Genomic DNA, 18,189 nt, shown 5'->3' on the forward strand with positions numbered 1-18,189 from the left:
GCAAAATTTATATGGCTCTATATGTAACTATTACTTGGCCATGTTTGAATAAAATGTAATTTAATATGGTATATGTGTAGTTATTAGTGTGGCTCAAGACATCTTTTTTCGCGACATTTTATAGTTTGATCCTCATGTGATCTTTGCGCTTCCAATACTCCTGGATTTGTTCAAGAGGTTCTGATTTGCAATTGTGCCCACACTGAATATTGCTAAAAGTGGCCTTAAACCATCATATCGCTAATATACGGAAGCGTAGTAGGGCCACGGTGAATTGTTTTTGTCTAAGTATCTCCTACGTAGGACTTACTATCTCCTACGTAGGACTTACTATCTCCTACGTAGGGCTTAGAAATCTCCTACGTAGGACTTACCATCTTCTACCTAAGACTTATTATCTCCTACGTAGGACTTACTATCTCCTACGTAGGACTTAGTATCCCCAACGTATGACTTCCTATCTCCTAAGTAGGAGATACTAAGTCCTACGTAGGAGATACTAAGTCCTACGTAGAAGATAATAAGTCCTACGTAGGAGATACTTAGACAAAAACAATTTTCACCGTGGCCCTACTACGCTTCCGTACTAATATATATGAAATTAGATTTTCTGAATATTTTCTGTAGTTATTTCATTATATTAGGATTCAATCGTACACTTTTGTACTACACTGACTATGTAAATATATACCAGTTTGTTTGTCTGCAACAAAAGAATATAGATATATGAAACTGCAAATATAATGTTCTTTACAAATACTTACGAACTATGTGATTTACTAGTATATATCTGGTATACTTCGTCTTGAAATAAATCATTTGTCCACCCAAAATACTGGACAAAATAATTTTGCCTCATAATATATATTATGAAAAAGAGTGTAGTCCCCTTAAAGTGTTTGTCTCTTACAAAATAGGACAGTGTTAAAAACTATATTTCTCAGAAATACTCTCAACGACTCAACGAATTTTTGGTTTATTCTTTTCAGGAGCATTCTTGATCCCATACCTGGTGTTTGTGGGACTTTGTGCTGTACCCCTGTACTTTCTGGAGGTCGTCATTGGGCAATACTACCAGAGAGGCCCTGTTGAGGTGTGGAAGTTTTGTCCAGCCATGAAAGGTGACAAATGCAATATATGTATCTGTCGGGGATTTATCCAGAATTCCATACTATTTTTTTGTTTGTTTATTACTTAACGCCGCACTCGTCAATATTCCAGCTATATGACGATGGTCTGTAAATAATCTAATCTGGAAAAGACAGTCCTGTGATTGACATCATGAGCATCCACACTATTGGGATACGATGACATGCATCAACCACGTCAGTGAGCCTGACAACCCGATCCCAAATATCACCGTGGGCGCTTACTAGAGCGGGGCGCTTATTACGTCGATTACGGTAACTGTATCAAATGCTTTGGAAATTTTCACTGACAACTTGTGGATAAATAATATTTTGTTTTAAATAAGAGTTGTGTTTAAAATCTATATTTTCTGAAATTCGGTGCAATATTTAATGTCTGACTCTCTATACTGATATCGTTTTATGAGTGCAAGTTACCTCAACAAAGTCATTGTATTGGGAATAACAAGATCAAAAATATAAATTTCACTGACATTTGCTGCAGACTTCGGGCTGAATATCGACATCCTAGCAGGTGTAGTTACATCTGTTTGTGCAGGCATATTCCCAACATAAGTGCTGACGAAACAGTGGTCGCATCTATCTATATATGCTATATGGCCATGGAAATATATTCGAAATGGAAAGTACATTTAAATGAATTTAAACGGTTGATGGAAGCAATACAATTGCGTATAATGTATGTTAACTTAATAGTATTCAATACATGATGCATGTGTGTATTTTGACCAGGTCTTGGCCTAGGCACGGTGTTGGTGTCGTGGGTTTACGCCATGTACACGTCTATGTACTTCTCCTGGTATCTCTACTACTTCTTCAACTCCTTCTTCAACCCCCTGCCCTGGTCGACCTGTGGCAATCCCTGGAACACACCCAGCTGCGTGGAGTCGACGCTGCATGGACAGGGAGGGATGAACACCACAGAGAATGACACTGTTCCTCTGCAAGGTGCTATAAACACTACACAGTGGGGTCACCTGAATGGGTCCACTGCGAATGTTGCTAGTGCCTCAGAAGAATTCTGGAGGCAAGTATTTAAATGAGTAAATATTATTTAAAACCGATATTGCAGTGATTTGTAAAGATGCTTATTATTTCTACATGCCTTAAGTTAATGATCATTATGGATATCTACTCTTTCCTGGAATGGTTTAAGCTAAAGATATAAACTGATATTATTTCCATTTCTGCCACCACCAACGTGAGAAACAATGGACGTTGATTCGTGTTAATCGGGGTAAGATAACAGTTTGGATAGTCACGAGGTATTCCTGATGTGGTTGAACGTAGAAAGGTAGGCAATGATAACATAAATTTACCAAGATGATAGTCCATCCTTGAAGATACCAAGAACTTGTTAACAAGCAACACATCTGTTTCAGGTATAATGCACTGGACATCTCGAGTGGACTTGAAGACACGGGCTCCATTCGGTGGCCTTTGTTTGGATGTCTACTCTTCACCTATGCCACCATGTACATCATGCTGTTTAAGGGCATTCGTGTTACGGGCAAGGTATATGGTGCGAATTTAGGCATACGTCAGTACATATAAAACGCCAGAGAAAAAACAGACCCCAACGAACCAGATTCCACAAGGTGTAAAAGCAAAAACAACGATGGCAATTATATGAAAATCAGTAATGACACCAGGTGTTCGCGAAAAGGCTAAGGATGTAATACGAAAATACGAGTGTTGCCTTGCACCGCACAATGTTTGTAAATCAAATATTATCTACTGACTGTGAGTGGGTCGCGCGGTCAGTTTAACGCATCCCTTCACTAATGTCATCGAAGGAAAGGTTTGAAACAACCTTGCTGGCAAACATGCACTTGAAAACAAGATTCTTAAGGGCCCTGTGGTTCACTCCATGGGCTACAGATTCGAAGGTTGCAAGTTTTAACTGAAATGTAGAGAAGACATTTTGTCGTTCGATTTTACATCATTCTGCACATATAGTCAACAGAACGGAACAAAACAAATATTTATTTGCTCCCAGGCCGATATACTCGGTATACGAGGTACGAACCTCAGGCCCTTGTGCCGTTGCTTCAATATTTCAGAATAATTACTATCACAGATGTCAGACATGCACTATTCGATTATATCTTTACACAAGGCCAGACACTCCGTACAACACCGTTCGATTTGCATTGCCCTTTCTTAAATAAAATCGAAATTCTGCACAAAACCTTACTATCTTCCTTGTCTAGGGTGAGTATTCTATCAATTCCAATGCATGACATTCCCAATTCTTTATTGCTATGAAATAATACAGACCGAAAACCATCGCCTCGCCACTTTGAATCCAAATGAGCACAAATGGCCATCAGACCGTAAAGAAGGGGTGTGAAAGCAGCTTTCTGATTTGGTCAATATTTTTAGTTGTGAGGGGAAACACTCGAATCGCGGGAGGAATAAACATATAAAGAGCTGCTCATTCTTGTTGCCAAATGAATATTTTCTGTTTCCTGCAAGTTTTAAAGCCCTCAAATGCACACAGATACAGCAAAAAATATTTCTAGCGAGGGACTCTATCCCCGGGACAGAGGAATAATCCGGATGAAGTCCCTCTGAGCGGTAACTCTTCGGAAAGAAGGCCCGTGAAAATAATAGGATGACGTCATTAGAGGTTTATCATGGGTCTTCAGCAACCTACGTGTATCATCCCAGCAACCTACATGTATCATCCCTCTTGCGCAGTTCCATGCTCATGATGTTAATTACTGTGTAGTCTGGTCTAAATCTTATAAATGCGCCGTTAAACTACACGCAAACAAGCAAATAAAAAATATATATCATTTCCAGATCGTGTACGTCACCTTCATGTGCCCCGTGCTTGTGTGTGCCGTCTTCCTAATACGGGGTTCCTTGTTGCCAGGGGCGACAGATGGAATATTATATCTCATGAGACCAGACTTTGGACAGCTTAAAAGCCCTAAAGTGAGTGCCATGGCAAAGTTCACCGTATCAGCTGCTACATCATAAACTATTCATGATTGCGTGTGGAGAAAATGTTCTTTCTACTTGTGCCCCCTCCGAAGGTTGTGTGGTATTTTATAATGACAATAATAATAATTCTTTATTCTGTACTTGTGTAGGCCGACGGCCCATGATACGATTGAGGGTCTTCAGAAAACAGTATGGCCAAACGGCGATGTACAAACTTGGATGTATTTCTAATTAAAGATTTTTCTCGGTTTGACATTAGAATATTAAACTCAGATAACGTTGGATGGACATGAAACTTTTCTGGAATATACTGCTTGCGAAGGTTACCACATACATTACAAATTAACAAGAAGTGATATTGGTCCTCCAGATAGCCCATGTTACATGTTTTACAAAACCTCTGTTCTCTGAGAGTATAATTGTATGGTATTAGAATGCGGGTTAAACTTCAGACATTGAAATGACTCATATACCAATAATGGCATTACGGAGGACATGGTACTACGATGATCTGTGATCTTGATGTGTTGTAGATATGGATCGAAGCATGTGGCTATGCCCTTCACTCGATGGGAACCAGTACAGGGATCGCCAACACAATTTCCAGTCACAATCAGCGAAGCAGTAACTGCTACAGGTAAGAGGTTGGATATTTAATATGCCAGTGTGGCCTGTATGTTTGAATAATCTGTTCCAGAAAATAATGGAAACATTGATACAAGGTTTTTACTCACCAAAATTAATTGTTAGTTTGTCAGGAGATGTCCTGAAAAACGTGTTTGAACCAAATGTTCGGATTCTCCTTTTCATGGCCTATATTTTTCTGGTCCATTCATTTTAATACACGTGTTCTACAGTTTTACAGAAAAATACTGACATAATTGTGCACGTTCTGAGAGGTTGCATACATCCCCTATGTTTGGCTGGTAAGTTCATATTAACACATGTGTTCCCCGACTTATACCATAATGGTGATATAAGTTTGAATCACGATCTGAGAGGTTGCATCCCCTATGTTTGGCGGATAAGTTCATATCAACACATTTTTGTTCCATTATACCATAATGGTAACGATATTTATGTTACGATCTTAGAGGCATATAACATGTGTGCAAATGGATGTTTTCCTTGTTTCAAGATTAACAGCAAATAATAAACACATTGACAGAAATGTCGAAGGAAGCACTTTTAAATTGCTAAAACGTTTCCTTGAAACAAGGATGATATCAGACAGAGAAATAATAACCAATTATTATAAGCTAAGATTTTTAAAATCTCTCCTTAAATCTTCATTTTACATTTGCTTTGCTTACTTACTGAGAAAGCTCACTGCCCAATGATTTATAATGTGCACGGCTCACTTAAGTCATAACACACAGAAGTGGTCATTGAGTATTGCTAATTCCCAGAGTTGCGCTGATTCTATGCATCGTGGACCCTCTGATCACCATCTTCTGTGGACTGTCTATCTTCACGGTGTTGGGGCACATGGCTTACGTGACCGGGGTTAACATGGACGACTTCCAGTCATCAGGTACACCAGATTAACGAATAATAACAGTGAACTGCACATGCACATCGTAATATACGTGCCATAATCTGGAAAGTTAAACTCTGGGCATCTCACTTTGGGCATCTTCATGTACATAAGTACATTGTATGTTGTTATACAAATACGTTTGTTGGATTTGTTTGATTGTTATTAATGTAGGACATATATGCATAGAGAATCTCATCCTCGTGTCTTTTGATATTAAATATATCAAAATCGAGGCTTGCTGAGGAGTGTTAAACTTGCATCGCCTAGCGTTGATATATTTAATATCAAAAGACACTTGGGTGAGATTCTATTTAGCATCCAACATCATTCTTCTTTATCAGTTTGTAAACAGTAATAAACAGGGTCTTAGGTGTAAAATGTACAGCTAACCAGCTTCTGTGACAGAGAGATTAACTGTTCAGGCCAGTTTTTGATGATAAATGTCTTTCTCTATATAATGTATAACTTCAGTGTACGATGCATACACATATGCGTATGCAACCAATTCACTCCTGCCTGCAGGTCTTAATCTGGCGTTCTCGGTGTTACCGGAAGCAGTGAGTTATCTCCCCGTGCCCCAGTTATGGTCGGTGTTGGTCTTCCTGATGATGATGACGTTAGGCCTTGATACAACGGTATATGAAGCTAGTTTATTGCAATCATACAAGACTATAGGGATTCATGGTTACAATTGGTCCTCAGCAACCCATGCGTGCCGTAAGTGTCAGCGTAAGTGAGTGAAAATGCGTCCCAAAATCAGTGCTCAGCCATACTTGTTTATTTATTCTTTAGCGTCGCACTCGGCAATAATATTTAAGCTATATGACGGCGGTCTGTAAATACTCGAGTCTGAACCAGACATTCCAGTGATTGGCATCATGAGCATCGTTCTACGCAATTGGGATACGATGATATGCATGAACCTTGTCAGCGAGCCTGACCTCACGATCCCGTTAGTTGTCTCTTACGACAAGCATGGGTTCCTGAAGACCATTTCGAAGCCGGGTCTTAACGAATGGTTTCATCCATATATCGACGAGAAGAAATTATGAACTAAGAACGTGGTATGCTTTGCATCAATAAGTAAAAAATGATTCCAATTGTGATGATGGACATGCGTGTAATGATATATACCCTGTTACTTGTTCACGTATAAATTCAATTACAATTCAAAACGAACCCTTCGTTGCAGGTACCGAGTTTAGAGATAACACAGGAGACACTAGCTGACCAGTTCCCTTCACTGGCCAAGCGGCGGTGGCTTCTCCTCCTGATCGTGTTTCTTCCTTGCTTCCTTCTGGCTCTTCCCTATACTACTCAGGTAGGACGAAATAACGTCTAGGGATCAGGGATCGCCAGGCACCGCTTCATCCAAGAGCGTGGAATAACATTATCGTCTATTTTTAGCGTCTTATGTATTTCTACAAATTGATAGTTGTTACACTGGCGTCATGAGCAGGAAGTTGGGGGGAAGTGAAATAGTTTTAAAGTCGCGTTCAGTATTATTGCACTTATATAGCGACCTGCGTGCGCGCGTGTGTGGTTATGGCTGCTTGTACCAGTCCGCACTAATGCCGAGCTCGCCCACTGAGACACCATGCCGCAGTTTAACATGGATACCCTACTCAGACAAAGTATACTGACTCAGATCCTTCCTGTCCTTATTCTAACCCTTAATGCCGAACGGCAGGCAGGGTAACAAGTACCGACGTTGGGCATCTTTTGGTATGACGCGAGCGGGGATCGACCCAAAGACCTTGCGGGCAGGCGGTCTATCCACTACACCACGGAGTTGGACGGTGAGCAGAAGGAGAATTTCACTGTGACCTATTTTGGTCGCGTGCTACTTTAGGTATTCCACCCGTTGGTTGGCCTTCTGTAAAAAAGCAGCGAACATCTAAATTTGACACATCTGTAACAAAAATTATGTTTGATGGAATTCTTTATTTTAGCGTGTACCATATGTTCGAGTGTTTTCAGGTTGACACTTGACTTGACTTTGCAAGTGTTTGCGGCGGTAACCAACAGTGGCGTATTTGCATCCCGATTTTCATAGGACAGGCTGTCAACTATTGTGGCACGCATATCGAATTTACTTCATGACGAGCTTGTGTCACAAGAACTTCTCTTCATAAAACGGGTTATGGGTTAGCCTCGTGGTAAATGCTTTCCCTTGTCGCGCCGAAGAGCCGAGTTCAATTCCCAACTTATTTGAAGCCTAATATTGGTGTCTCACGTCGTGATGTTGCTTGAATATTGATAAATGACCCGTTTAACCGATATACTCACTCTGTAGAAGAGATGCCGGTATACGGAGAAAGTGTCCACAAAATGTTGATAAATACAATGTTGCATACCAGAATGAGTCCATAATTTGTAAGAGTCGAATGGAGACCCAAACAATTCAAATATGTGTTAAAGTGGATTGTTTTGGATAGTTAAATATGAGATCATGTGTATGCCGTCAACAATATTAAATAAACTCAATTTATAGGATTTTCTTAATCATATAACAGAAGGTTCATTCTCATAGTTAAATTAGCAATCTGAATAATATTCTTTGAATAATATCATTATAAATCATGGTATGTTTGTGGCTTCTTCTCAGATCTTGGTGTTCACATGGAACCCTGTATTTCTTTCACCATACGTATTTCCATTGGTTTTAAAGCACGTCTCTTGTTCACATGCTGTCGCTGTAGGGTGGTATCTACGCCCTGACCCTCGTAGACTGGTACTCATCGGTGCCCCCCGTGATGCTGTTTGGGGTGGTGGAGTGTCTAGTGCTGGCCTGGGTGTTTGGTAAATATATTCGTCGTAGCATGGGTATTCCCGGCGATAAGTGTTTCTCGTATGAGGCGACTAAATGGATAGGGTAGTCCGGATCGGTGACTTGGTGGATTGGATATCAGCGTTCCCAATTGCGAAGATCGATGCTCATGATATCAATCACTGGATTGTCTGGTCCAGGCTCGATTATCTACAGTGCCGCACTAAACAACAAACATAACACATACACGCAGGCACTCACGCACCTCTTGACGTTCGAAATTCTTGACACCCCCATGGAGTCCCTTGGTCTCCGGCAGCCTGTGCTTGGCGTAAGAGGGGAATAAATGGATCTGGTGGTCAGGCACACAGCTTTAAATAATCGAGTCTGGTTCAACCAAGTCACCAAATCTGATAGACCCAAATGCATACAGACTGCCGTGACGTAGCTGAAATATTGCTGAGTGCGGCGTTAAACATCAAACAAAGGAACAAACCCAGTCTGATCACAAGCAAAGATTGCTAGATACCTATTCCAACCCAGAAACTCAGTGAGAACCTTCAAATTTCTGACAATAGCACAAAAAGAAAACAATTCATGTCCTGTGAAAGCATCTGTGTATGACGAGGACGTGTACATTACAGGTGTGAGGAGACTGGACAAGTGTACGTTGGAGATGTATGGACAGACCATTCCAAAGTGGCTGGCGTTCCTCATGAAATACATCACACCTGGGCTTCTCACGGTAGGACGTTCATCCATGTTTAATGTTTAGTGAGTGAGTGAGTGAGTGACGTCGCTTCCAGTTTGTCAGTTGGTCTCACGGTATTGTGGCTGGAAAGGTCGAAGTGATCACACGAGCACGGCAATAATCATGACAAATCAAGAATCACTTTTGGAGCGAATGTGGGATTTGAACGTTTCATCACCTAATTCTGCAACACTTTGGGGGCGCAACTATTATCAGCTCAGGACCCTTTCCCCCTCTACAGCCCAGACAGCGAATGGGACTCTCCCTGTGTCAGTCAACAGATTGGGAGGTACCAAACCAAAGTCACCGAGAACAATGGGGAGTCGGAAAACTTGGTACTTGGGATGCAAGCGTGACATTTCGAAAGCGAGGTCCGCATATTTTCCATGTTTTTCCTCAATCTTGTCAACCACGTTGGTGTCAAAAGGGACAGAAAATTCAATGATATAAATGATTTCATTGGATTTATCAAAAAGGGCAAGATCAGGTTTGTTTGCCTGGATACGTCTGAGGCTGTATACGGGCCTATTCCAAAGAATTTTCGACGACGCCCTCTACATATTCTGGGTCATTGAGATGATGGCCGTTTATGTCCGACATTGAGATAATGTCCCAGATCCTTGGCTCGTTTAAGAAAACTGTGGAATGTCTTCATTAGAGGATCACAAGACAAATACATATGTGCAAAAGTGCTCAATATTATATCACAAAGAGGCTCCACATTAATCAAGCCGAGTATAAGCGATTTAGGGAAGAACGAGGGTGGTGGGATCTATTGTCCGCCATGATTCTTCGTGTGAGAGTGTCAATATCCTGAATTGTTTGTTTCGTCCAATCAACACCAAAAGAATACGAAAGGACGGGTACAGCATAACTATTTTTGAATTAGACTGTATTTCGAGCGGTTCCAGATTTTCTAAAGTCTACATTTGTCCTCTGTCCTTGTCATTTGTACTTGATATGGCATTCTGGAGTTTGCATTCCCATGTACGTGTGGGCCTGGCCATCCATGAGATGGTCAATAACTCCTCCCCAAGTAGACTGACTGATGCTCCTTCTTCTACCGTGCCACGTTTCAGATGATATTATAATTATTGTTGTTGTTGTGATAATGGTTATTGTGGTCGTTATTATTACAAGGAATGGGTGAATAGCAGTATTCCAAATCATGCTCAGGGCCAGGAGAGCAAAGTGATTATTTGAGTACGTTAGGTGAATGTTGCGGTAACCCTATCTTTGTGTTGCTCCCTACGAATATGATATTGACTAGTCGCTAAACAGAGCTGTCCCATAGTGTTTTCCTACTAGATCCCGGTCACATTGGAGTGGCTGTTTTTAAGTATCATTTTCATTCCAAATACTTGTATTCTTCGCTCAAGGTACGATCACAATGATTTCATGTTCATATGCCACAGTTGTACTATTCACTATTTCCAGACTATATTTCTGTACGCCTTCTACGAGTACCGTCCTCCAAAATACGGTGACTACTTCTACCCTGAATGGGCTACTGTGATTGGCTGGCTTATATCTCTCTTCATGATTGCACCTACGCCTTGCTGGATGGTGTACTGTGTATGGAAGTCGGAAGGGGACACATTTAAACAGGTAACTGAAGCTGAGTCCTAAGTGAGTGAGTGAGTGACTATATATGTGGGAGTGGGTTATGATGTTTTCATAAGATAAGACATAATCTTATATCTTAATCTTAATCTCCAGGTACAAATGAGATTGACACAAATTAACCTCAGTCCTACAAACCTATATAAAAACATACAGTACCCTATTACATCCCAAGACACATAAGCAGGACATGCTGCTCTTTTCGCGAACACCTGATGTAATATTTGATGTTCAATGATTCATTAATATTCAGGTAATTTCACCAATAGTTTACCTTTTACGCATAATAGAATACAGGTCGGCAGATAATCGAGACTGGTTATTCCCAGGCGTCGACATTCAATGGAAACAAATTATAATTAATATAAAGTTCACGTTTAAATAATAAAAAGTGCACAATGTATTGTTTATTTCTTCCCTCCACCCAGAAATTGGTGAACGCATTCATTCCGGAAGATGTACCAACGGATATACCAATAGACGACATACGTGGGGAGCAAGAAGCGCTCAAAGCAGTCGACACGTCCATGTCAACCCATCCTCTATAACCCAGTGTGATATATCTCAATTCGGTCATGATCAATATCCTGGACCCATTCGCTACCATATCTTCGTTTAGGAAGGGACGTCACCATACCTCTTATGAGTAACTGCCCTGAAAATGTCTATTTCATTGGAGGGCTATTTTTAGCCTAGTCTATTTTACACACAATACGAAGTGAATTAGCGAAAGTGTTTTGGAGATTGATCGTAATAGAATTGAAATATACTCAGCGTCATTATATTGAATGGTCACCTAGGTATATCAGATTGTCAAACATTAACATCTGCCAACTTGCAAATATGTGTCTAATAATCTAAGTCTAATAATGCACACTAAAGCTTTTGTTATCATACCTCCATGTCAGAATGACGAGATCTGGTTGGTCGACGTGATCTTAATGAAAGACGATGTATCCCGCCTTGGAAGGAAATAATTTGTTCAGCGGCCGAATAAATCCCTTATACCCCACTACGAGCAATTCCTTTAATAAATATAAACCCCTTTTCCCCGCTTCAAAGCAAAAAGCCCCACTTTTTCCCCCGAGTCAGTGTAGGTCATGTGACATAGTGCATGTTAACCTCACCTCAACCGAACAGCTGTTTTCTTTCAGTTTTTTAATTTGTTTGAATTGTTTTACGATGTCATATTAAAACATGTCGGTGTTGCAGGATCACTCGGGGTACATGGCGGTTATGCGCCCCCTGTATTACCACTCTGTGTGATCCTGCTTCAACGTAATATCCAACTTTTAAAATTTGCATATGAACAACAAATATGTTGTCCATTGTTTTCTCACTGAAAACGATATTTTATTTTCTAATTTAATTAAGTTTGTCTCACCTGTCCTACACACCATTCGGTGTCTAGTGCCTTTGCCAAATATATTAATACACGACGCAATGTTTTAAATTTTACATATTTATACACATTAACTATGTTGTCTCACATTGATACGATTTTCACTGAAAATGATATTTTTAGTTTCAACGAACTGTGTGCGACGTGTATATTCCGTATGCTTCTAAGGACAGTTAATGATAGTTATCGGCTTCCGTGAATTTGTATCAAGTGAATTGTCATGCTGTTTATATTGGCTAAAATAAAGACATGAGTCATGCTTGTTGTGAGATACCTGATGTGAAGACTTTATTGAAGAGGCCAACATATTTATATAGGAACTTCACATGATAAAAACTCATTTCCGATAACGACGCTTATGCCTTGTTATGTTTCAACGTCACGCCGAAGACCCGGGTTCGATTCCCGACATGGGTACAATGTGTGAAGCCCATTTCTGGTGTCCCCCGCCGTGATATTGCTGGAATATTGCTAAAAGCGGCGTAAAACCATACTCGCTCGCTCGCTGTTATGTTTCAAATATGTAATCATTTCAAATAATTCTTTAGCTGTTGTATCGGTATTTGACATTTGATCGCTGTACATGGTAGAATTTGAAACTTTCCCACGATATATGTATCTGTATCTGTTTTCATTAATTAACCCCAAAAGGAAAGTTTTCAATACCTCATTGCCTGCAGATCTGAGGACGCTTCAGGAACACAGTCAGTCAGAGTTTTATTACGTCATCTCGAGCACAAATATAATCGGGAATTCCGAATGCCAAAATATAAAGCTACGCTGTAGACATTTATAGAACATGTCGTTTCTGGGCGTCTTGGGATCGACATACACTATATATCGAGGGTACACTTATATATGTTTTGTTTAATGCCGCTCTCGGGAACATTCCAGTGATAGTTCTCTTCCAACACCTCGTCAAGCCAGATATAAACAACAAACACAATGTGGCTTCCCCTGTGGCACTTGCCGAGGCATTTACTCTGCATTGAAATTTCCTTTTACAAACTCAGTAGCGTCACTAGCCTTGATCCATATAATTTCATAGCCACGCCAGTCACCGACAGTGTAACATCTTACTGTAAGATACATGCATGTACCAGGTACCATCCATGCTTTGTGGTTCAGAATCATACTCGTCACTGTGACGACATTTGTCTTGCAGCAAGCCTCCCAACACCTGCCAACAGAAAATGATCACAACCATAATGCACGGGACATAATAAACATAAAATTAACATACCGCACTGTAACGGCGACATCACAGGAGAGATAAACTAACCGGGCTTTACAATTCCTATATATACCCCTCACGGTTGCGCCCTATACCTTGAATAATCTCTCTTTATATCTGGCTTTACCTTCAAGAGAAATCAATTTCAGTCTAATTCACTCTATTCAACCGATGAAATTTCATTTCTCTTCCAAAACCTGTCAAGCCAGATATAAACAACAAACACACAATGTGGCTTCCCCTGTGGCACTCGCAGAGGCATTTACTCTGCATGAGAAACAGAGAAAGGGATTTCAGGAAAACAACCTATTACAAACCCAATGAACATTGTTTGCTGCCGCTGAAGTACCACCTGACCTCAAAACTGTGCAGGCCATATCTTGACACATCACCAACAAAAGGTGACAAAGTTATACGAAATATTTCACGGAGTCTTGTAAAAGTCAGTGGCTTGTTTTCTTTCCTCAGAACATATTTGCCATTAACAGTACTTCGTGCTCTGAACACATATTTCATGAGAATCCTCGGCAATCTCTGCCATCGTTAAATAACGTTACAAGTGCATAACAGGACATAGCAGTGAATCGGATACACCTATGACTACCCATGCACCATCTCCGTCTTGGACTGTTCAATAAGTATAGACATATAATGTTCACAAAACATGATATCTGAACGTGCAATATGCAATAATTCAACTGATCGAAGAAAACAAATACAGCTCTCCAAATACGACTGGGAACATAAGCTTCTTTGCAAGACGGCAAATAAACAAAGTCTTTTACTTCTTTGAGAAATGTACCTTGTTTGCATAGCAAAGGACAGAAACTCGCCGAGTACCACTGAGGTACAACCAACGTACCCTTTGCTCTGTATTCGCGCATTTAGCACAACACACGAGAGACCAGATACACTGGTGGTATTATCCAGTTCACCTCATTACTCAAATCTGAAGTAAAATTACACATTCTCAGAATTAGGGTTCTTGTACCTAGAATCAAAACGATTGGTCTTCTTGTTGTAGTAAGAAGCAAAACGATCTATTGAATGTGGTCCTCATGTTTCATCAAGTACATGAAAAACATAGTCTGCAACCGCCCAGTCATCTCTATCAGTAAGCTTGCTCAGATAATCTGCTTGATCATTTTGTTCTCGGGGAATCCAGTCTACTTCCAAACATATACAGCAGCTCAAACACAATTCCCAGATAATTAACGCAAAATTTTGTAGGTGTGTCTTCCCTTAATAATAGCACATACATTGGTATTATCCGTAAACCACTTGACTGAGTGAGAACCAAGAAAAGACTTGTCAGTACCATAGACACCATGTGCCAACCTTCCACCAAACTGAACACAGTAGACACCGTAACCTACACCACTTGCATCGCTATAAACAAACCTGGTAGGGGAACTGTCTAAACACAACGATCTTGACTTGAAATGTTTAATATTGTCCCTCCAGAATACTAACTTTCCTTACTTAGAACTGACACACAATCCAGTCATACCACGAGTTAGCCGTCAGACAATCTATACTGAGTGACTTCGTCACAAGTTGACTAACTGAACCAATATCTGGTTTCACAGCAATAATTTGACCTATGGTGAAGATACATCACGAACATAAACAGACCTACTGTTACGGACTAAGAGAGATGTGATGCAAATATACTGAACAACAAAAGTTCTTGTGACATTGAATAAGATTTAATGCAAAGTTATGTTTTTTACCAAATCTGAAACAATTTCGGTTTGCAACAGATAAAAGACTCCTGTAAGTGTTCAAATGGTTTAATTTGCCATACTGACTTCAGAAAATGCGTGATTTCATATAAACAACAACATCAACATGCCAAAATGTCAATTTACAAATCAATAGCGTGCATATCCACCTCTGGTTGCGATGAAAGCAACACATCTTCGTCTCATGGAATGGACCAGTCCTGTGGGATATCTGTCCATATCTGCTGGAGCATGTTTCGAAGTTCCTGGAGTGTCTGTGGAACACGTGGTTGACGTCGAAGGCGCCGATCCATCTCATCCCACATGTGCTCGATAAGTGAGAGATCAGGGGAGCGAGCCGGCCAGGGGATGACATTCACGTTGTTTTGTTGAAGAGAACCCTGAACAAGTCCAGCAATATGAGGCCAAGCGTCATGTTGAAAGGTAATGCCTGGGCCATGACGACGAAAAAACGGTAGTACAACAGGGCTGATCTAATCGCGGTAGCGCTGTCCATTGAGATTTCCCTCTACTACTATCAAATGGGTCCTCTGTCTTGCTGTAGTCCAACCCCATACCATAACGCTGCCGCCCCCGAACCGTTCTTCTTCCATGACACAATGATTGATGTAACGTTCACCTCGACGGCGGTACACTCGAATCCGCCCATCGCAGTGGCTGAGGTGAAAACGAGACTCGTCAGTGAATAGAACGTGTCCCCATTGCATGGCCGTCCAGCGTAGACGCTGTCTGCACCACTGTAGACGTGCTTGACCACGGTGGTTTCCTGTTAAAATTGGACGTCTGGCGGGTCTTCTGGCGACAATCCCTGCACATCTGAGGCAACGACGTACGGTTTGTGAAAATATTCGTCGAAGGCCAGGGATGCTTCTTGCAGTCACTGTTGCTTGCTGGAATCGATTTCGTAGGTGTGTTGTTCGAATCCAGTTGTCTTATCGATTATTGGTTACGCGTGGCCTGCCACTCCGAGTATGGCCTCTGACTGCATTCGTCTGTTGCCAACGTTGCCATGAACACCAAATGGTGTTTCTGTGGACGTTAAATTGTCTTCACGTTGACTCGATCCTGCTTCAAGCATACCAATGGCTCGCAGACGCTCATTTTCGGACAGGCGTGGCAATTCGTAATGTTGATAAATTGCGTAATTTTGTTGTTTTTCTGAGTAGTTGTCAGCACGATGCTTAACAATACATATGGAATCCCGTTAACGCACGTGTATACCCATTTGTTTTGGTAGTGAAATGCATTGGGCTTGCATTAAAAGTCAACTTTTGCATGGAATGCATGCTTTTCTGTAGCAGTTGCGTTTTTGTGACTTGATTCCTTACATGTACTACAATATTGAAAACCAAACTTTACTTGTTTGATAAAATACACTAAGATATTGGTGTCACAGGAACTTTTGTTGTTGAGTATATGTTCTCTGCCTCATAGCATTCATACATCTAATGAAGGAGTAATCCTTGTAAAGACTCAATCTTGCTTTGTTTTTAATCATCTGGAACAGCTTAACTGGTCTAGCATATGATGTAATTTTCTAGAATGAGTTTGTTCTTTTTAAGTTGGACAAGCGCATGCCTATGACATATCACGTTACACTAAGACCACATGCGTAAATATTATTAATGTTTTCACCCTGTATATCAAGCCTTATCCTATTTTGGAAGCTTGACCACTGTTGCTGCTTGGTGAATGTTAACACAACTGCCATTATATTTTATACTGTGCTGTTTTGTACTGTGATTGAATTTTGTACCGCAATTGTAATTGTTTTCCAGTAATTTGTATTTATTAAGCCTGGTTCATTCCATTAATTTTGTTGGTTGCACACGTAACAATCTGGTTAACCTTATCCAACAAAGACAAAGTTTCCGGTTATGGCGACGAACAGGCGAGACTTGCAACACATCGCTCTCTCAAATCCACTCACATCTACAAGTTATGGCCAACGATGGCATCTAATTTAAGGAGTGGTCGAAAGCTGTCTTTCTCAAAAACAAAAAAAAGTAAATCAGATGAAACGCTGGACAAATATATCATGGACAAAAACGAAAAATAAATGACTTCCGAATCCACTGAAAAAAACCAACGAGGCGGCCATGCCGGGTGACAAGACTAACACACAACTGACCGCTCAAAGTGACTTGATCCAACAGGCTGTTACGGAGATGAAAAGTCATATGACGAAAACGATCGAAGCCAATACAAGTCTCCTGACTGACATGATCAAAATGGAAAACAAAAAACTACAAACAAGAATGGACGGTCTTTTTGAAAGTTTGAACTTTAACGCTAACAGCATCGAAGAAAACAAGAAAAAAATTCAAGAAGTGGTAACCGAACATGACCAGGAATTAAGCCCTTTCGAAGAAAAAAATCTTCTCCTAGAAATTCAACAACGCAAGCCAAACCTCTTATTCTATGGGATACCGGATCATAAGGAACCTGAGACAGCAGTTAGGGAAGTACTATCCTTGATTAGCGACGACAACGATTCGGAGTTACATAGCATTTTCGGCGGTGCATCGCCTCAAACGGAAGACGACAACTTTTCTCTATTCTGAAAAACAACCTAAGTCGATTATTGCAAAGTTCGCTTCCCTAAAAGACAGGAACAAAACACTGGAACGCAGCTATAAGAAGTGGAAACCGCTGAAAGAGAATAAAGTCAGTATCCGGACAGATCTACCTGTTACGATGAAAAAGCACAGAGGTCTGCTTGCAGTAAAAGCCTTCAAGTTAAGAAAAGACTGTAAGGTGCATACTAGAATCGATGTAGTAGGTGCCCAAGTTATTCTCAAGATTCGTGAGGATTCTGACTCTCCCTGGAGACCTCTGGGTCTCAACGAAGAATATACATAGCAAGTGATTCGTGATTGACAAGCTATATCCTACATCCTTATTGGACTTGAAAGCTGAAGGCATGGAACTATATTAGGCTAACAGCTGATTAGCCGCTGATCTGATCTAGGTTTGATTAACGTTTATTATTTAACGTTGAAAATGTTTGAGTTCGATATTCAT

At 40.6% G+C, this 18,189-nt stretch overlaps 2 protein-coding genes across 2 annotated transcripts in view; both read left to right on the forward strand.

The window, feature by feature from the left end:
- LOC124151408 overlaps positions 1 to 18,189 on the forward strand; it is a 460,916-nt gene that overhangs the window by 358,437 nt on the left and 84,290 nt on the right. The window lies entirely within an intron of this gene.
- LOC124151425 (sodium- and chloride-dependent glycine transporter 1-like) lies at positions 6,185 to 12,324 on the forward strand. Its single transcript, XM_046523891.2, has 6 exons — positions 6,185 to 6,275; positions 6,833 to 6,961; positions 8,343 to 8,442; positions 9,055 to 9,155; positions 10,599 to 10,769; positions 11,213 to 12,324. The coding sequence occupies exons 1-6, from the start codon at positions 6,246 to 6,248 to the stop codon at positions 11,330 to 11,332; spliced, it is 651 nt and encodes a 216-aa protein (XP_046379847.2). The 5' UTR covers positions 6,185 to 6,245; the 3' UTR covers positions 11,333 to 12,324.

Source organism: Haliotis rufescens, unplaced genomic scaffold (genome assembly GCF_023055435.1).
Source record: "Haliotis rufescens isolate VD_foot unplaced genomic scaffold, xgHalRufe1.0.p SCAF_9, whole genome shotgun sequence".
Lineage (NCBI taxonomy): Eukaryota > Metazoa > Mollusca > Gastropoda > Lepetellida > Haliotidae > Haliotis > Haliotis rufescens.

What these genes read in the sequence shown, in the direction of transcription:
- LOC124151425 (XM_046523891.2), top strand. Translation starts at nt 6,246, where the DNA reads ATGATGATGACGTTAGGCCTTGATACAACG. An exon ending in CTCTTCCCTATACTACTCAG is followed by an intron (nt 6,962 to 8,342) that starts GTAGGACGAAAT and finishes CTGTCGCTGTAG; the next exon opens with GGTGGTATCTACGCCCTGAC. An exon ending in AGTGCTGGCCTGGGTGTTTG is followed by an intron (nt 8,443 to 9,054) that starts GTAAATATATTC and finishes TGTACATTACAG; the next exon opens with GTGTGAGGAGACTGGACAAG.